General features: G+C 42.8%; 1 protein-coding gene and 1 long non-coding RNA gene across 3 annotated transcripts in view; one reads left to right on the forward strand and one right to left on the reverse strand.

The window, feature by feature from the left end:
• Window positions 1-21,012, forward strand: part of CTNNA1 (catenin alpha 1) — a 194,467-nt gene that overhangs the window by 166,163 nt on the left and 7,292 nt on the right. The window contains exons 11-16 of the mRNA XM_049873755.1: window positions 5,612-5,768; window positions 13,311-13,511; window positions 14,068-14,219; window positions 18,179-18,289; window positions 19,457-19,638; window positions 19,777-19,882. Coding sequence (XP_049729712.1) covers window positions 5,612-5,768; window positions 13,311-13,511; window positions 14,068-14,219; window positions 18,179-18,289; window positions 19,457-19,638; window positions 19,777-19,882 — 909 coding nt within the window. The remainder of the gene's footprint in view (window positions 1-5,611; window positions 5,769-13,310; window positions 13,512-14,067; window positions 14,220-18,178; window positions 18,290-19,456; window positions 19,639-19,776; window positions 19,883-21,012) is intronic.
• LOC126070021 (uncharacterized) lies at window positions 1,005-10,554 on the reverse strand. Of its 2 annotated transcripts, none has more exons than XR_007516111.1 (3): window positions 10,247-10,554; window positions 7,169-7,276; window positions 1,005-1,133 (listed from the first exon to the last, which is right to left on the reverse strand). It is a non-coding gene; the product is annotated as an uncharacterized LOC126070021 (long non-coding RNA). The 2 variants fall into 2 exon arrangements; XR_007516110.1 differs by lacking the exon at window positions 1,005-1,133 and adding an exon at window positions 5,365-5,569.

Raw genomic sequence — 21,012 nt, forward strand, 5'->3', positions numbered from 1 at the left:
AGAGGAAATGAAACCCAGTGGACAAGTAGAGGGATTGTTTTGGGATAGGAGCATAGACAGGAGCACCCATAGTTAACAGGAAGAAAAACAAAATACATGGGCACAGCTGAAGTGGATGGACAGATGTGATAGGAATCTGTAGAGACACTGTTTTGATTGCATCCATCTTCTCATTGAAATAGGGAGCAGAGTTATAAGTGGAGAGAGGATGCTGGCAGAGGTGTTAGAGGTTCGAGGAGCTAGAGAAGGTATGAAACAATTACTAATTTAGGGTCCAGACTTAAGGAGAGGGAAAGAATGACTGGACTAAGGAAAGGCAGTTCCTTGCTGCCCCCAACACTAAGAGTCCAGGTGAAGTTCAGTGACCAATAATTTTAATGTGAGACCCAGTCACCATGGTTACATTTGTTTATTTTAAGCTAAGTTTAGCAGCATCGTTGTAGGTTGAAAGTTGGATTTAACGATGACTGAGGTTTTTTCAAATAACTACAACAAAATAAAACAGGGGTAAGAGAATTGAGTAGATACACAGCTGATTAAAATGAACTGTGGAATTGAAGCCAGAAAAAGTGAAGCAAGGGACAATGGAAAATATAGTAGGCTCAAACAATATTCTGTGGATTCAGGTAATATTCACTGTTTACATTGTGAAAATATTGTTTACAGCTGAGTAGTATACTATGATATGGTATGATTGAATTTTTTTCTTGTGCACTTTTTTCTGGAGTTAATCATTGCCTTGCTGTTTATTTGCTATCGGTATTTCTCCTCAAATTTCCCACAGAATTGTAACATCAGTACAGTTGAACAGAGCAAGACATCCTGTTTTTTTCTTTTTCCTGGAGACTGCCCTTCAAGCCTGCCTCAGTCTGGGCAAGCTCTTCTATAGATTTGCTGTACAGCCGTAACCTTGGGACTTCCCTTCACTATCATCCCGAGAATTTCCATTGTCTTTCTCATATTGGATCCCCTGTTTTCCTTCTTCCTTGGTTTATTCCCTAGTTCCGATGGAACACATCCTCTAATAGTTACCTGTGAAAGATACTTGGAAAGTATATGACATTTCATACTGATGTGCCTTCCTGTGAATCTGTTTTCATTCATTTTGCTGGGTACGCAGTGAGCCAAACCATCTGCATGTAGAGAAGAGTAGAAGCAGTTAGGAGGCTGTTATAATAATAGTAGCTCTTGTAGCAGCCGATATGAGAGGTGCCAGTGGAGTTGAAGTGGAGAGATTTGAGGTGTTGTGGAGATAGGATTGATAGGACTTGATAACTAATTGATGGGAAGTTGGGGAGTGAGAGGAAAGGAGGAGGAGTCAATATGACAGCTTAGTTTCTAGCTAAAGCAAATGGATTTGGATGATGGTGCCATTCACAGATATCCAAGACTGGAGGAGGAACAGGAAATCATCTGAGACATCAGGGAAGGCATACTGGGCATGTAGCTGGTATATGAGTTGGGGTTTAGAATGAGTGGTCTAGGGGTAGGAGATAATGGGAGTAGTTGACAAATAGTTGGTAATTAAAATTATGAGATTTAATGATAATGCCTGGGGATGGTAGGAGTGGATGTAGAAAGAGGAGAGAAGGCAGCACAGAACTGAGCCTTGAGAAACTCTAACACTGGTAGAAGAAGACAGCAAAGGGGACAGAAGGAGTAGCCAGAATAGTGGGAATGAAAAAACAGAAAATGAATTTGACAAAATCCAACATTCAGTACTGATAAAAACAGTGCAAACTAGGAATAGAATTCCTCAACCTGATAAAGGACAGATACAAACAATCAACAGCTAATATCGTACGTAATGGCAGAAACAAGTCAAGTATGTCCACTGACGCCACTTCTATTCAACACTACCGAGGTTCTAGCCAACAGCAACATTTTAAAAGTTACCATTCAATACAGTGGTCATGCCTATTTTTTGACTCTTAGTAAATTTTCTAAGCAAAAAAGCAACTCTCATTAATTTGCATTTCCTTGATAACAGGTGAGTAAACTTTTCCCTAATTTGTTTCCTAGTAGTTTGTACTTCACCTTAGGAAGCTGTCCATGTCTTTTTCCCATTTTTCTACTGGTATTTTGTTGGTGTTCTTACTGATTTATCTAACACCATACATTTCATCTCTTATATTTAAATACAAAAGTAATATAATCAAATTTACAAAATGATTTCTCCCGTTGTTACTTGGAAACAAGAATTTTCTAGACATAAGAAATATTTCTATTTAAACATTTGTTAATAAATACATTCTTCTAGCTTTGTTTTTAATTTGTTATGTATCTGGAAACAATCCTAGTACATAAAATTATGAAGTGAAGCTATAACTTCATTTTTCCCAGAGTATCTGATCGAATGTAAAAAATAATGTACCAAAATACACGAAATAACCCATTCCCCACTGATTTGTGATACCGCTTTTCTCACACATTAAATTCTCTTCTGTTTTAGTTACTATAGCTTTATACTGCATTTTAACCGTCTCCCTCCTCTTTATCCCAAAGATTTTCTTGACTGCTCTCAACCATTTATTGTTCCAGATTAATTTGTGAATAAATGTTGGTCAGAATTTTGATGGGAATTGCAGTAAACCTAACAATTAATTTGTGGAGAAATTAACATTTTTTACATATTGAGTCTTCCTATCCCTGCACATGGAACGTGTTTCCACTTATTTATTTATTTTTTTAAATGACCACAGAAAGCCTCTTTTTTTTAAAATATCAGGCCTCTGCATTTATTTACAAATTTAATCCTGTGTATTTTGTATTAATTGCTTTTATGAAGAGCTAACATCTCTCACTTTGTGTGTGTGTGTGTGTGTGTTTGTGTGTGTGTGCGTGTATGTGTATATATATATTTCCCCCCCGCCCCAGTACGTGGAAAGGTACTGATTTTTTTAAAAATGTATTTATATTGTCTCTAGCTTAATGAACTCTTCATAATTCTGAGAGTGCTTTCAGTTGATTCACTTCAGTTTCCTAGATAGACAAAGATCATTTGCATTCAAAAGTAAATTTTGTCTCCTTCCCAATAGCTTTTTCTCTTATTTCCATTTACCATATTATTTCATTGGTTAGAAAGGCTATAATATTATTATTTATATAATGGTTATAGAAGGTGTGCTGATCAATAAAATCTTGATTTTTAAGATAAGTAATTTTAGTGGTTCACTAATAAGTATCATTTTGGATGGCTGTTTGGGTAGTATGTTAAAGACATACCTATTAATTACCAAGAGTCATTATAAATGAGTATTAACATTTTATCAGATGTTTTTCTTGGGTCACTTAAATGGCTTTTTATCTGTAAATAGTTTTATAATCAAAATGAGAAAGTTAACCCTAAACAAGGTGCTTTTCCCCCATTATACTGTATGAAATAAGATATATTACAGAACAAAGAGCAATTTTCTCTTTGTGAAGGGAAATTATCTTAGTATTTAAAACATATAATTAATTCCTTGCCCATGTTTACTTGGCTATCTTAGGAAACACTTTCTCCAGCCAAATATTCTTATAAGGCCTAGCTCTACTCTGCTGTATTAATTACATGAGTGAATTAATGAATTAATTAATGAAGAGAGTAGTCCATAATGGTGAAGACATCTAGTAGGAAATGAATGGCAAGAAGGAAGAGATGCCATCAAATGAGCCTTAAACTGAAGAAAATGGGAAACCACAGCAAAACATCTGAGGAAGATAGGATGCCTTCTCTAATTTATTACCAAACTGGGACACATTTGAGAGTGTTAGGCTATTAGTAGTTAATAAACTAGGGTGGCTTGCTGCCCCCATGCCTGTTAATAATTGTATCAGATCTACCGGTGTCCAAGTGTTTAGGTTGGAAGAGGAGTAGTGACACCAGCCTAGTGGGTCTGAGTCATCTTTAGTCTAACATCATTTTTTAATAGCCGCCCGGTATGCTGGAAATTATACACATGATCTGCTGGCCTGTGTAGCACCTAAAATACCATCCCAGCGCCTGCCCTCAGGTTCGCATGCCCAGATGCCTCTATAGCAGCTATTCTTCTGACTCATTTAGATCCCTGCTCCGTCATACCAGTTCCCTCCTGTCTTTGCTATGCTTCCAAGTTCCATTATTATAAACAGATTTTCCCCCTAACCCATAAGCACCCATGGACCTAGAAAACTAATGAATCCTTCATTTTTCTGTTACTCTCATTATTCACCCATTAAAGAGTATATCAGAGGATCTGAACAGACACTTATCCAAAGAAGGATGTACAGATGGTCGATAAGCACATGAAAAGATGCTTAACATCACCAGGGGTCAGGGAAATGCAAATCAAAACCACAATCAGATACCACTTCACACCCACGAGGATGACTGTAATAAAAAGGGGGGAGTAAGTAGAGAAGGTATGGAGAAATTGGAACTCTCGTACTAGTGGGAATGTGAAATGGTGTAGCCACTTTGGAGAACAGTCTGACAGCTTCTTAAGTGGTTAAACAGAGTTACCACATGACCTAACAATTCCATTTCTAGGTATATACCCAAGAGAAATGAAAACACAAAAATGTGTATAATATTCACAGCAGCATTATTCATAATAACCAAAAAGTAGAAACAACTGCCTATCAACTGATAAATGGATAAGTAAAATATTTTTATTAGTAATAAAAAAGAATGAAGTACTGATACATGCTACAACATGGATGAAGCTTTAAAACATGCTGAGTAAAGAAGCTAGTCACAAGTCTGTTTATTGTAAGATTGCATTTATATGAAATGTCCATTGTAGGCAAATCTGTAGAGACAAAGGGTCAGGGGAACGGGGAATGACTGATAATGGGTACAAGGTTTCTTTGTGGGGATGAAAATGTTCTAAAATTGATTGTGGTAATAATTGCACAACTCTGAATATACTAAAAAAAACAAGCATTGAATTGTACACTTTTTAATGAGTGAATTGTTTGATATGTGAATTACATCTCAAAACATTTTAAAAGAGATTTTTTAGATTATACTCTACATTCAGTTTATTACATGTCAGTTATGCCTCAGTTTTTAAAAAAAGGGTAGAGGGCTGCCTGTGGCATTGAAATATAACATATTTAGGTACAGTAGTAATGTTTTAATACATAATTATATGGGTAAGTATTAAAAGGAAGGGACAGAATAGTCAGTTTATGTCACGTAATTGGATATTTTTTGATGCGTCTACATACGTGTATATATTAGGAGAAAAAAGCCTGGAACAGAATACCAAAAATTGTAAGGAGTTGCTGTTGCAGAGTAGAGAGATAAGAGGTTCTTTTTAAAAAAAATTTTATTGTGCTTTAAGTGAAAGTTTACGAGTCAAGTCAGTCTCTCATACAAAAATTTATATACAAGGAGGTACTTTTTATTATTTTATACTTGCTCTTAGTTTCTAGATAAAATATGTATTCTACATTGATACGTAAAACCTGTTGTTTAGCATTTCTCTGCTTCAACTTTGTAAGGTTTGTGGTAGCACGTACAGGGTCCTCGTGAAATGCAGGTGAGACAAAGCTGTGGCCAATCTATTGACTGCATTGCCCTGTCTCTTTTATTTGCATGGCTCTGAAAAAGAGAGTTAACAATGAACTTTAATGTCTCTTGCAGGTTATCAATGCTGCACTGGCATTAGCGGCAAAACCACAGAGTAAACTGGCCCAAGAGAACATGGATCTTTTTAAAGAACAATGGGAAAAACAAGTCCGTGTCCTCACCGATGCTGTAGATGACATTACTTCCATTGATGACTTCTTGGCTGTCTCAGGTAATAAGGGTTCCCCAGAGAAGCATATGAGATGTGGGTAATTGCTTCCAACTAAGTTACAATCAAAAAGTCCTCAAGTCTGGGCAGGTAAAGTAGTCTGGCAATAATATTGTATGGGTTTTCATTTTAATTAAAAAAAAAAAAGCTACCCCTGACTGCTGAGCATTGGAAGGTGGCATTGGAGTAGTTTCTCTTGTCTTGTCTCAGGGCTCGGAGTGGCTGATTTGACCTCAGAAGCGTGATTTGAAAGGCAGCTGGAGAGCTTTTTCCCCTTGTGTGTATAGAGTGAGAGCCTGCAAGTGTGACCTGTATGGCACTATGGCCACCCACCCCAGTTGCTACTGTTTTTTTTATAAAAAATCATTGACCTGTGTTCTGGCCAGAGGCTGTGAAACTTAGAAGCAACTCCCACCACCATCACCTTTAGTTTCTTTTAAAATAATTTTTCCCTTCTTGGAAAGCCTCTTCTCTCTCCCTTAGAAATGATCATAGTTTTAACTGCCTACTTTTCCCAGACTCTTCTGTGTCTGCATGATGCACAGATAGAAAACAGGGAGGAAGTATTTAAGTGCCATTTAATTATGAATTTGGAAAAAAATAAATCTGGGTAATTCACCTCACAAAAACAGTTGATTTCATTATATAAACATAAACTGGTAATGACATAGTAAATTGCATTCATATAGAAAATGTCTGTCGGATGCAATTCATAGTGTTTATCACACAGAGATAAATCTCAGTCCCATCTCCTTAGAGTTGAGTAAGTATAAATGCATTCTCCATTTAATGGGGCTGTGGTTGCCCTTCAAATGGCCACACTGCCTGCTGTCTGGGAGTGCCAGGCTTCCTGAGGCTAGAGGCTGTGGGCAGAGTCAGCGGCTGGGTGCCTGTAGGGCTGAAACTACCTGTCACCCCAGGGAGCTGCAGGCTAGAACAGAGGAGATGTGAGTGGCAGTGGGCCTTGAAACAGAAGCGGGGCTAAGTACGTGCACAGCACGGTCCTTCAGCAGTGACCTATATAAGGGGGACGGCGTGTTCCGCATACCAATGTCTCCCTGTCTCTGCTCGCTCCCTGGGCTTTGCCTGTACCAGTGGGGAGCCTGCACTCCCTGAGGTGCAGAGAGAAGGGGGTGGCCCGTGCTGCTGCGGGGCTGCCAAATTGCAGGTGGTGGTACTTTGAAGCAAAAACCCATTCATAAGCACATCTTGCAGGTGCCAGAAATGCAGCGATGGCTGTTTGGGGAAACCTTGGCCTTCTGCTGCTTTTCCCAATAAAGTACTGAATTATTCTTTTATAGGTTTAGAGAAAAACATTCCACCTTCACAGCACACTTTCAAGCAAACAAAAAATTCTGAAATCTAAATGCAAAGCCCCCTTCCGGATAGATTTCCAAACTTACTTTCTTGTGATTAGGTTATGGATCTCTCAGGGTTGGTCTCAAGGGATTTTCAGGCCTTCTTACAGGAAAATAAAATTTAATAGAATCAAATGTCTCTCATGCACCGTTCTTCAAATCGGAGAACAAAAGGAATCCAGCAGCAGCATTTAGTGGGATCCAGACAATATGTTCAGGGTATATATGACATAAAATAGAAGAATGGAAAAGAGAAATCAGATCCTCTAATAGACACACTCTTGTCTGGTGAGTATGTTCAATTTTTATGTAAATGTAGGAGAGTATAAGAGAGGGGGGACTTGATGGAAAGGAGTTTAGACAGTTTCCATTTAGCAAATAAAAACATGGAACAATTCTCTCATCAGGAAGTAGTGTTGTGTTGTTTTCAGAGCATCTGAATTTTAGAGGTCTGCCTGGCATGTTTTTCTAATGTTCTGTCACAGGCTTGCTTAGAACTGTTGAATAATTAAATAGTTAATAGGGCAACGGCCATTATGCACAGTTCCTCTGATTTTTATGGTGTGCTTTTTAGGGGGTGGGAGTTCTACTGGATCGACCAGTTAAATATTTAGTATTATGCTCCTTTATCCCCTCACACACCTACCTCACCATGGCCGGTTTAACACTTGTTACGTGGGGGGACTAGAGAAGTTACCTCATCTCACCTGATGCCCAGCTGAGGCAGGGGAGCAATGGTTCTTGTTGAGGGGACTCCAACTCCTGATTGGACCAGCCCCTCACTGGTCCTCAGTCCTTAGCTCTCTGGAAGTGTGCCACAGATTGGCAGGCAGGCATCATCTGCAGCATTCGGCAGAATTTAGACGAGAAGCCAGATCTGGCTGGGCTGTCCCTCATCTGCCCCATTCACCTTTTTGGCCACTTGCCCGGAGGCACACAGGTGTTTCAGTGTGCCTGTCAGTGAGAGGGACTGGTTTCCAAGTAGAAGGGCTGCTAGGCGAGTGCCCAGCCCAGGGCCTAGCTTAAGACAGGTGCGCTTCATAAAATTTTGCTGAATGAAATGTAAAGGGGCTGCATGATTCTTTGGATTGGTGTTTCTCTGTATTCTGGAGCCTGTGGTCCTTTGGCAGTGTGAGAGGTCTTGTGGAATATTTTCACTGATGATTTTCTACCATGAAATTCTCTCTTTGAATCCTTGGGACCTGGGCATTCCCTGTAGCTTGGCTTACTCACTGGGAACCCAACCAAGGGAAGTTACTTAGGGAGCAGGGCTGAGAGGGCCCTCTGCTGCTTCATCTCAACTGCTGCTGGGTATTCTGTCCTTTTAGTCTCAGAAGTTTCCTTATACTTCTCGTAAGTCATGTCCTGATTTGTAGGGAAGCCCTGGTGGGGCAGTGGTTAAAACACTTGGCTGCTAACTGAAAGGCCCGTGGTTCAAACCCACCAGCTGCTCCTTGAGAGAAAGATGTGGCAGTCTTATTGACGGCAGTGGGTTTTGATCCTGATTTGTAGTTTAAAAGGTAATGGCCATCTTGTGTATGACCTGGTGACGTCACCAAGACCCAGATACAAGCTTTTCATGAGGCTTTAGAGCATGGGGAGCTTGGGTCGCTGCATGTCGAACATAAGATAGTGGCACTTGCTAATGAAGAAGGGGACATACATGCCACCCTTAGGGAAGAAGGAGTGGGAATTCTTCTTCCCCAGGCTGTTGTATTCAGAGTGTTGCCTTGTAAATACTGGAGACAGCTTGAGATGCTGGACAGCATGCAGCAAACCAAGAATATATTTATATTGACTGATTTCTTAAGGAGCATGGTTTGAAATTTATCAAAGTGATAAAAGACTGTTTGAATTTCATTTGATAAATGTTTTCCATGGAAATGCAATTTACTTTCTCCTTTGTTTATTCTGCTTACATGCTGAAGCTTTGGATTTGTTTTTTTAAAAACGGTTGCTCGGAGTGGTTCTAATTGGATTTATCATGTTTCTTTACCAAATGCTCTTGGAAACAAATGATATATCGCAGTAAATACTTTGGGGTGATACACAAGAGTGGTAACTTGTACTCTCCTTCATTAAGTGTCAATGTGCTCATAAAATTTGGTCTGATTGGAAGATTATTAAATAAAAGGATTATTGCAACTAATTTTTTTCTTTAATAGCAAAAATAAAAACCTGAAAATAAGAGTTCCTTTGGAGGAAGTGGTATCGCTAGTGATAAATTCAGGTTTGATTCCTGACTCCTGATGCCTACTGCCTGTTGTGTGACCTTGGGCAAATCACTCAATACTTCTGTGCCCCAATTTCTTCATTGATTAACGATGATAAAAAACAGTGCGTACTACATGGAGAGTTAAATGTTAAGTAGTCAGAACAGTGCCTGGCATAGAGTAAGCACTATAAAGTATTAAGCAATATTATTATCTCCTGTGTGTGCATAAAAGGTACACCAATAAAGATATCCAGGGCAAAGGGTGCACAGAGCAGGCCCTGTTATTACATGCTGTGGACTGAAATGTAAATTTTTGCAGTCTTTCAGGAGGGTGCCAGTTGGCATGGTTCCTCAAGGGCAATTAGGCACCATGTGTCTATTTTAAACGTATATACCCTTTGACTCAGTAATTTCATTGCTAGAAATTTTCCCCAAGGATATGTATACCAAAGTTTGCCAAAATACCTGTTCCAGGATATTCACTTCAACCCAGATGTCTAAAAGAAGACTGGATAAGTGAATTATGGCCCTTCCATGCATTCAGCAGGGTACTATGCAGCCATTAAAATAGACACAAGAGCTCTTTATGGGCAGACCTAGAAAGGTTTTTAGGTGAAAAATGGATGTAATTGCGTCCATAGTGTGGTCCCTTTTGTGTTAATCTACATATAGCTCTGTGTATATGTGTGTGTGTGTGTATAAATAGATAGATAGACAGACAGACTGGTGTGTGTGAGTGAGGATTTTTTTTTCTTGTTGAAGCACACCTGTAAATAAAGACCATATTGGACAGTCAGCCTTTAATGGGGTGTCGATTGGTGTGTTTAATCATAACAGATCCATTCTGTTTCCTTGGAAATTCAATTAAAACTAAGGTAATTTATGGGTAAATTAGCGTGGGCACCTACCTCCTCACCCGATTTGTGCAGGTTCAGTGGACTCTCAGCCTCCCCTAGGGCCTGGGAGCAGAGAGCAGGCTCAGGGCTGTGTCCTGGGGGTGCTGTGGCCTCAGCCAGGCCAGGGCTTTCCCAGAGATGGCTGTTGAGTGAACGTAGAGAATCTGACTTTAGTCAGCTTCCTGAAATGAAAGGGCTTCCTTTGTTGCTAGAGAATGGAAAACCCTTCCCTGTTTTGGGTTCATCTGAAAGAAAGCCTGTCTGAGCTGAAGAAGGTCCAAATTGATTTTTTAAAACATGGATATCTAATTGCAGGTGGAAGTTTGAGCCACCATTTAATGAACAAAAGAGAATGCCATGCTTCATTGATTCGAAGATACACTTTCCCCCCTCCATGTATTAACATTTCTGAAACCTGGATAAGTGTTAAAATCAATATGAGAAAACATTGGATTACCAGCATCTCTTCTTTTTTTAGTGATACGTGATACTAATGTGTGATGGTTCATCTGACAGATAAACGGTGTGCCAGATTCAGTAAAGGCAGCAGTTTAAACCCAGTGCCTTGTATGGTGGGCAGGCACTAAAAAAAAAAAAACCCATTGCCATCGAGTTGATTCCAGCTCATAGCAGCGACCCTATAGGACAGAATAGAACTGTCCCATAGGGTTTCCAGGGAGTGCCTGGTGGATTTGAACTGATGACCTTTTGGTTAGCAGCCAAGCTCTTAACCACTATACCACCAGGGTTTCCTGGGCAGGCATAAAGTCGGTTTAAATTAGCACATAGCATATAAAAGGTGCTCTGGAGGGGGTCCCCAGACCATTTTATACTTGTGATTGATTCAAATTATACCCTAAAATCTGTTTATATTAGATTAATATGTTTTCTCTTTTGATAGCACAATAATTTCCGAACTAGTAGAGGCTAGATTAGGTCTTCTTTATTATAGGAATTCATTTTTCCTTCTTTAACAGGAATTCTATTTCCTGTCTTCTAGTTTTTTTTACCAAGTGTCTTTTCAGTTCTTCCATATCATTAATAATTTTTTTTTTAAATCTTATTCCATCATACCTGTGGTCTCAGAACAAAGGTCTTATCCCTTAAAGAGTCCCTGCCTACTGTCTCTTGGGAATTAGAGAAGAGCCTTGGTTCTCGGGCTGCAGCCTACAGGCAGGGCATTGTGGTGGCCCCCATCTTGGCTAGATGTGCCAAGTACTGCTTGCCCCAGCTCACCTTGGGATGAAAAGAAGTGGCATCATGACCATTCTTGTTTTGGTTGTCTTATGAGGTCAAACTTACTATCTCCGTTCTAGAGATGGGTCCTCCAAAACCCAACTTTATGACTGGTGGATGCCACTAGGGACTCGTAATTGGCCCAACTGCTTACCACGAGAAGGTTATTAAATGTTTTGCCTCATGTGGGCTCCTCAGAGCCCTCCAAAGGAGGCTTTAGCCTGCTTTCCAGGACCTTCTTCTGTCCCAGGGCTGTGTTGGCTTCTTGGTAGATTGTTTGAACACCATTGGCATCTTAGGGGCGGCAGGGGTGGGGAGGATAAAAGCCTTACGGTGGAATTTTGTTCTTCTGATTTAGACTTGGGAATGTAAGATCAGTGAAACTAAGAGTAAAGTAAAGAGTAGATATTAAGGTTTCTGTGATCTGAATTTTTTTTTTTAATAATTTTTATTGTGCTTTAAGTGAAAGTTTACAAATCAAGTCAGTCTGTCACATATAAGCTTATATACATCTTACTCCATACTCCCACTTACTCTCTCCCTAATGTGTCAGCTCGCTCCCTCCTTCCAGTCTCTCCTTCCATGATGGTTTTGCCAGTTTCTAACCCTCTCTACCCTCCCATCTCCCCTCCAGACAGGAGATGCCAACACAGTCTCAAGTGTCCACCTGATACAAGTAGCTCACTCTTCATCAGCATCTCTCTCCAACCCATTGTCCAGTCCTTTCCATGTCTGATGAGTTGTCTTCGGGAATGGTTCCTGTCCTGGGTCAACAGAAGGTTTGGGGACCATGACCGCCGGAATTCTTCTAGTCTCAGTCAGACCATTAAGTCTGGTCTTTTTATGAGAATTTGGGGTCTGCACCCCACGGTTCTCCTGCTCCCTCAGAGGTTCTCTGTCGTGCTCCCTGTCAGGGCAGTCATGGGTTGTGGCCGGGCACCATCTAGTTCTTCTGGTCTCAGGATGATGTACGTCTCTGGTTCATGTGGCCCTTTCTGTCTCTTGGGCTCATAGTTATCGTGTGACCCTGGTGATCTTAATTCTCCTTTGATCCAGGTGGGTTGAGACCAATTGATGCATCTTAGATGGCCGCTTGTTAGCATTTAAGACCCCAGATGCCACACTTCAAAGTGGGGTGCGGAATGTTTTCATAATAGAATTATTTTGCAAATTGACTTAGAAGTCCCCTTAAGCCATAGTCCCCAAACCCCGGCCCTTGCTTCGCTGACCTTTGAAGTATTCAGTTTGTCCCGGAAACTTCTTTGCTTTTGGTCCAGTCCAGTTGAGCTGACCTTCCATGTATTGAGTATTGTCCTTCCCTTCACCTAAAGTAGTTCCTATCTACTAAATAATCAGTAAAAAACCCTCTCCCACCCTCCTTCCCCCCGCCTTGTAACCACAAAAGTATGTGTTCTTCTCAGTTTATACTATTTCTCAAGATCTTATAATAGTGGTCTTACAGAATATTTGTCCTTTTGCCTCTGACTAATTTCACTCAGCATAATGCCTTCCAGGTTCCTCCATGTTATGAAATGTTTCACAGATTTGTCTGTGATCTGAATTTTGAGCTGGTCTGTAGAACTATGCTTCAGAAATGGACTTTTTTTTTTTTCCTAACCTGAATTAAAGATGGTTCTTAGGGGTTATTATAGGTTGAGTTTCTGTGGGACAATTTAACAGCTCACCTGGTCTCTTCAGTGAAATGAATGAATGATACATGTAAAGTTTTTGGCACTGTGGCTGGCACAGAGGAAGCATGGAAGAAATAATAGAGGCTAGCTTACAGTTGTCACCTTCTATGGAAGACCTCCTCCCTCATTTGGCTTTTCTTGTTGCTCAGAGAATCACATTTTGGAAGATGTGAACAAATGCGTCATTGCTCTGCAAGAAAAAGATGTGGATGGGTTAGACCGCACAGCTGGTGCAATTCGAGGCCGGGCAGCCCGGGTCATTCATGTGGTCACCTCAGAGATGGACAACTACGAGCCAGGGGTCTACACGGAGAAGGTTCTGGAGGCCACCAAGCTGCTTTCCAACACAGGTGTGGAGGCTCCTCCTTGTCCATTGTCCCCCACCCCCCATTCCCCCCACCCCCCCTGCCATGGCCTAAGTAGGGCAGGGCCATGCTGTTAGGGAATCAGAGCTCAGGTCATAAGAGGAGAGTTCTGGGTGAAACATCTAACTCATGAGAAGTTAGCAGGATGAAGACCTCACAAGCACATTTTCTTCCTTGTAGTGCGTGATCATGGCTAATTGTGAACACATAAAGATGTACTTCTGAGTTAAGTCTCCTGTTAGTAAATAAATACAAAATTAAGGTGAGACCCAAACATAGCCTCAAGAAAATTTCACTTCAAGTTCTGAGCCATCTAAACCCTGTGTTGCAGAATCTAGTCAGAGACAAAGAAAATGACTCGAGTGTTTATAAAATACTGTATTTAATTTATTTCAACCATAAATACCCTTCATATGGTAGCAGCAGAGGCTCTTCCTCATACACCTCGCCTCTGTCTGACGGCCTGAGGGATTTAGGGAGGGTTGGCGGAATGACCGTGTCCTCTTGGCCATCAGGATCTGGTATGCTTCTCTCCCCATAGTCATGCCACGTTTCACCGAGCAAGTGGAAGCGGCGGTGGAAGCCCTCAGCTCAGACCCTGCCCAGCCCATGGACGAGAATGAGTTTATCGATGCCTCCCGCCTGGTGTACGATGGCATCCGGGACATCAGGAAAGCAGTGTTGATGATAAGGGTGAGTAACTGCATTTCAGATGTTTTAACAGCTTCTTTCTTATCATTTGCTAAACTCGAGCAATGCATCATTCTGGAACTCAGCAGATGTGGTGGCAGTATATTAAAGCCATGAATCTAAAGGCTTTTAGAATGAGATATATTTAATTATGTTGTCTAAAATGACTGTTAGTTGCAAGTTAGAGCCCAAACTTGGGCTGAGAAGGGGAGCTAGCATGAGTTGGCCTTGAGGATTTAATTTAGAGCAAACAGTCAGTGCAATATGAGACTTCAGTTTGAGTTAGAAGGAACTACAAAAAATAAAGACTGTTAATTTCAGAGAAAGGGGCATTTTCCTAATGTGGGTTTAAGTTGCTCTTCACACTAGCGCCCCCCTCCTCACAGTGGCTGCAGGCAAGCATTCCCTGGTAGAACTTCAGTATGTTCAGGATGGGAAAGAAGGGTTGTGCCAGCCCCTGGTGGTGCCTCTCTAGCATGAGGCTGAGTGAGCACCGAGCGGTTCACAGTGCCTGAGGAAAAGTCCAGGGCCCCCTCTGGGTTGGCATGAACAGAGGGGTTTCAGAAAACTACCGACCCCTCCAGGGTACTGGGCCTCGGTCTCACAGTTGCTTTTGCCAGACTAGTTGACCCTTTGCATGCTGCTCTGATAATGAGCATGTCATTCTGAAAGCTAAGAGCAGGACTCTCCCCAGGTCCACATGGCCATCTCCCAGGTCTCTGGGCCAGGCTTTACCCTAGCTATAGAGTGACAGTGGGAACGGGCGCCTACCTGATGCATTGATGCTGCTTTGCTGTGCTATGGATCTAGTTGGCCTGGGGAGTACCATTTCAGCCTCTATGGTTCGCTGGTCAGATCTCCCAAGATAAGCAGGTATTCTCTCCCACTGCTGGTGGGTTTTGCTTTCTTCATTCCTGCTGCTGTGCTGATGAAGAACCTGCATTCAACAAGGGCCTGACTGAGCCCAAGGAAGTCAGTAACACTTGGTGGTGTGACAGGGTCCCTGGGTCACATTTACCAGTGGTAATGCACACAGCCCTGTTTCCCCAAGTTCTTTTCATGCAGACAGACACCTAGAAATAGAAAAAAAAAAAGAAACCCTAATGATGAGGAGGAGTTGTCGGGTGTCTGAGGTGAAAGCCTGTGGGATTTAAGAGTCCAGGACTGGAGTGTGACCTGTGGTGTGACTGTGTGTGGGAGGACCAAAGGTCACGGATTCAGTGACTCCGGTCAGGGTGCCTGTGCTTTTCTATACCGTGTTCCGCAGGCAACAGCTAGATTTCACTGATATATGCTCGTGCTGGGCTCTTTGACCATTTCATGCATTCCTGTCCTTAAGCCTCTCACACCTGTGTCTCCATCCTCTCCACATGGATGGCCTCGTTCCCTTTTCTCCTGAGGCAGCTGGAACATCTGCCCTGCTGCATCTGTGCTCATGTATTCTGCCTCTTTCCTGTTCCCATGGATGGCCCTCTTAGTGTGCTGCTCGCTAAGGGCATGCCCTCTGCTGGGGCATTAGATGGCACCCCCGCTTGCTCTATCAGTTCACCACCTCCCCCCCCGCCTCCAGCCCTTTCCCAAGCACACAAACATGCTGTTTTTTCTCTCATCTTAAAAAAAAAAATCTACCACTTGACCCCCCTCCTCCTCAGCCTCTTTCGCTGGTTACTCCTCATCTTTGCAGCCTGTTAACATTGGTATGCCCCATAGCCAAATCCTGGACCTCTTTTCTGTCTCTAGTCATTCCTGTGGTATGCAAAGCCTGAGATTACCATCTAGATGTTGACTGCCTGAGTTCCATTCTATCTTGCCACCTTGCCTACTGTCTCTCACTGCTTGATTGTCTAACAGGCATCGTAAGCTTCTGTCCCAGCCTGAGCTCCTGACTCTCTGCCTCCAACCCGCCCCACCCACAGTCATTGCGTGTCAGCTGATCGCAGCTCTAGCCTTTCACTTGCTCATGCCATAAACTTGGATTCACCCCTGAAATTTCCTATTCTGTCTCATAACCCACATCTGATCTATCTGCACATTATGTTGGCTCTACCTTCACAATAAATCTAGACCCTCACCATTGTTCCCACCCTTAGCTGCCTGCACTCTCATTATCCACAAATCAGTTAGTGACCTTTTTAAACCTAAAGCAGATCACATAACTACTGCTTAAGCTCCAAAAGCTGCCCGAGAACCTCAGTCCTTAGCACTGGCCACAATGCCCCTCTCTAGGAGATGAGCCCGCACCTCTCAGCTCTTCTCCTGCTGTCCTCTGTGCTCTCAGGGCTCCTGCTGGCCCTGTGACCTGAAGGCAACAAGGTGGCTCCTCCTTCCTACTGAAGTGCTCCCCCCAGGTACCTGTCGTGTTCCCACCTCACTGCCCTCAGGTCTCTGCTCAGACGTCACTTTTTCATAAGACCTTTCCTGATCAGTCATTTAAAATCCCTCTTCACTGCTTTATTTATTTATTAATAGCACTGATAATTTCTAATATGTCAAATCATTCACTTTGGTCTCATTTTTCCTAGTAGAATATAAGCATTGTAAAACCAGGGATTTTTGCCTATGTTGGTCATATTTATCTCTGGAGCCCAGAACAATGGTTGGCACACAGATACCCAACAAATATTTCATGAATAAAAGAAGAAAAGAAAAAAGAGGGTATTTGGTTATCTTGGCAAGAACAGTTCTTGGGTCCATGATGGGCTGTTGAGAGTGGTGGGTGGTCAGGAAGTAGAGATAATGTAAGGCAGTCCTTGAAGAAGCTTCTTAACAGACACGCACACCAAACCCTACCGATATCTGTGAGCCCAGCATTAAAATGTGCTGCTGAGTCAGCAGGACTCTGCGCCCACTAGTGCCCATGTGGCCCTGAGAGTAGATGTGGCCACTGCTCTCACCTTGAGGGCAGGCCTAGCCTCTGCACATGTACAAACCTAAGACACTTTGGGCCATTTCAGAGCGCATTCTCGCGTGTTGTCTCACTGAAGCATCTCGGCAGGCCTGGGGCTGGGCCTGGATTAGGTCCTGGTGCAGATGAGGGACTTGCCTCGCTGATCGCCTGTCACAGGCTGGCTGGCAGGGCCAGGAGCCAGCCCCAGCTGTTCCTGCTGCCCCTCAGCTGATAACTTCCAGAAGTTGGCATTATGTTTCAAGTCAGCAGCTAATCACGAGAGGCTGACAGTTTGTGCAAAATAAGAATTTTATTTCATAATTAAAGCAAAGAGCTAAGACCAGTAATCAGTCCCTTTGGTATTTACTCAGCCTTTACCTGCTATATTCCCTCTCTTTTTCTTTGATATTTTGATAAAAGTTAAAAAAAAAAAAAGAAGCCTTTGATTCCCTAAAGTAAGGTCCTGTATTATTTAATTCATTTAATTTTCTGTTTGTCATAAAGTGGGAAAGGTATAAGAATCTGCTTAATGCTGTATAAAACACCTTTATTTTTAAGATAGCACCCTTTCTGCCCAGGACAATTCTCACCTTTTTAAGATACAGGTGTTGCGGAAGTACATTAAGAAGTGAAAACCTTGTGTTATACAAAGTAAGGGCCTCTTGACTAAGTAGTTGAAAGTGAAGCCCTATCCCCATAAAAGAATCCTGGCCCTTTAGGCAGTCCCGGTGAGGTACCCACACCTGCCACCTGACTGGCGGCTTGCCGGTGCTTTTGTGAAGCAGACTCAAAGATGAATAATGAGCAGCTTTAACTTTAGTCCCAGAGCTGTTCCAAACACTGCACATTAAAATCCAGAATTTGATCTGCATGGATTCTAGAGCCAGGTTTCATGTTCTCCCCTGTGGACTTACCTAGGCCTCTGGTTTAGGGGCAGCAACAGTGGTCACAGGGAGCCAGCCACTGTTACCAGTGTAATAGCAGGTAACAGGTGTATGGTGGGCCCAGAGCCTCAGAGGCAGGACCATGGAGGCCCAGGGCTGTGTTTGACTCACGATCTCTGTCTTGTTGGCAGACCCCTGAGGAGTTGGATGACTCTGACTTTGAGACGGAAGATTTTGACGTCAGAAGTAGAACAAGCGTCCAAACAGAAGACGATCAGCTGATCGCCGGCCAAAGTGCCCGGGTAAGAGAACATCCTGGGGGGCATCTGCGGAGCTCATCTTTTACGGGAAAGCAGACTCTCGGTATCTAGAACCCCACTTTCCCTCTTTTTCTGCTTCAGGAGGAGTGAAATTAACCTATGTTGTAGCACCTGCTAGGTCAGCTGTAGGTTCCTCCAAAATGTCTTCTCAGCTGGGACCAGGGCAGAAACAGGAGCCTCTTCACTGGAGCCCAAGGCCTGCAGAGGGAGAGCCCTGGGATCCTGCAGTAGTGTTTGTTAAAAAGATTGGGAAACTCAAAAAAAGATGGCTGCTTTTGCCTATCCCAGTGATACCATGGGTATGGAATATTTAATTATTCATGAATTAAAAAGAAAAAAATAAGTGGTGCATTCGAGAAAACCAGTCAGAGCCACTGTATCCCTTTGAGTCATTAAATCCTTAATCGATAGCATCTATGTTTTGGGAGAACACCATGAAAAAATTTCCAAGGAGTCTTTTTTCTTTTTTCATTTCTTGGAAATAATTTTGAATAGCAAGTGTGTTTTAGGCCCCATCACTGGCACTTTAGTAAGCTGAGTGGGAAGGTACGCCGGACCCTAGAGTTGGTGGGGCTTAAAATGGGCAGTGGCCTCCAAGTACTGCTTTTAATAAGATTTAATGCCGTGTCAGGTAGCCAAAATGTGTATTTCTCAGCACGTTCTCCTGCACATTCCCTCCTCCCAGCTTACATTCAAAAACTACTTCCAGTTTACCTCGAAAAGTTGGAGCTGTAAAGATGAATGTGGCCAGGGGAAATGTCTGTTGAGGGCCCATCAGGTCAACAGCCCTCTACATTAGCCTCTTCTTTCCCTCACTCTGCCCACTGCAAGAGCCCGCAGCTGAAACCAAGAGAATGAAGGTAGCAGGTTCTGTCCCTGTGCAGGTGTGATCACGAAGCTTCCATATTGGCCTTCTACCCCTCACACTCCATTTCCCTCCACACTAGAACTTGTTCTAGAAAGTGGGTCGGGAATTCAGGCTGCCATAGACTTCTGAGCAAGATGAGAATAGCCCTTCAGGCAAAATGAAACCTATTAAAGCATTATCCTACCGATGTCATAGATTGCCGGTTGGAAATACTCTTGGCTAATTCACCATGAGAACTTCATATTCTCTTTATGTAGAGCTTTCTGTGTCTCTGCTTTTAGGCGATCATGGCTCAGCTTCCCCAGGAGCAGAAAGCAAAGATTGCAGAGCAGGTGGCCAGCTTCCAGGAAGAAAAGAGCAAGCTGGATGCTGAAGTGTCCAAATGGGACGACAGTGGCAACGACATCATTGTACTGGCCAAGCAGATGTGCATGATTATGATGGAGATGACCGACTTCACCCGGTGAGATTGCACACCACACTGTACCAGGACAGTTTTCCCCCTACAAGTCCCTGCCACCATGTAGGCATCTTAGGTTTTCCCTTATCTCCCAGCTCTGAAGGGCTTCATATACAGTGATTCTTGTTGTTCTTTTTATAGCGGTAAAGGACCACTCAAAAATACCTCAGATGTGATCAGTGCCGCCAAGAAAATTGCTGAGGCAGGTTCCAGGATGGATAAGCTTGGCCGTACCATTGCAGACCATGTAAGTGACAGATTAGCCGTGTGGGTCTCTCAGCTTCGTCCTGGGGCTTAGGCAGCCTAGCCCATTCCTGAGGTCGCTCTAGCCATGTACTGCATGGGTCACAGCTCTTTTCACTTAGCTCAAAATTGTTTTTAACTTGCCAACCTACTTGATGAATATACTGGCATAGATTTTTAAAGACTTCTGAGTTCCTGCTTTTTTCTTTGACAAGTCCTGTGAGTTAGGCTCAGTTTGCCTGTAAAGCGGGTGTATATATTCTGAAAATTTCCATTGGTTGATGGCTAAAAAAGGCTTCTACTCTTATTTTATTATCTCTCAGTTCTCTGTCTTCAGAACTTTAGCTCTGGGCCAGCACTGACACACTATAAGAACCAGGAACCTACTTGGCCAGTCCTTTGAAGGCTAATGTGTGGCCAGTATGGAACAGGCTTCTGTGGCATCAGCACTGTGTCCTCAGCAGCCTTCACCTCTTTATTCCCTCGTGCTGATATCTAAAACAGTTGTGGGTCCCTCCTACTGAAAGTTTTGTAACACATTTCCTTTGAAGCTCTGAGAGTCATTATCAGAGATGCTATTTCTCCTTTGCAGTTACACTCCCTAGCTGCACCTCTCCCCACTCTCCCTGCGGTATCAGCCTCTCTGTCTGCATCCAGGCTGCAGGATGAGTGACAGCTGTCACTCAGTGCTCAAGCCAAAGACTCAGGAGTCATCCTTGACTCTCCTCTCTTAGGTGCAACCCAATACCAAAAGCCTGTTGCTTCTGCTGGCCATATGTATCTTAACACCATCCATCTTTTCCTCTCCACAACCCCCAGCTTAGTCACTCCTTGCTATTCCTGATTTCCTACTCTTTCCTCTCCAGTCCATTCTCCACACAGACCCAGCACGCTCACCTATCTGATCATGTTAAAATGCAAAACACAAATGCTAAGTCCTGCTCAGAATCCTGCAGTAGCTTCTTAGAATAAAATGCAGTCTTCAGTGTGGTCTACAAGGTCCCTCTGGCCTCACTGTAACTACTCTCTGTCATTCACTGTACCCCAGCCTTCCCTGGAAGAAAATTTTACTGTGAACATTTGAGAGGTTCCTTCTTTGGGTAGAACCTTCCGACCCTGCCCTGATTAGGCACC

The sequence above is a fragment of the Elephas maximus genome, chromosome 2, assembly GCF_024166365.1.
Source record: "Elephas maximus indicus isolate mEleMax1 chromosome 2, mEleMax1 primary haplotype, whole genome shotgun sequence".
In the NCBI taxonomy this organism is placed as follows: domain Eukaryota; kingdom Metazoa; phylum Chordata; class Mammalia; order Proboscidea; family Elephantidae; genus Elephas; species Elephas maximus.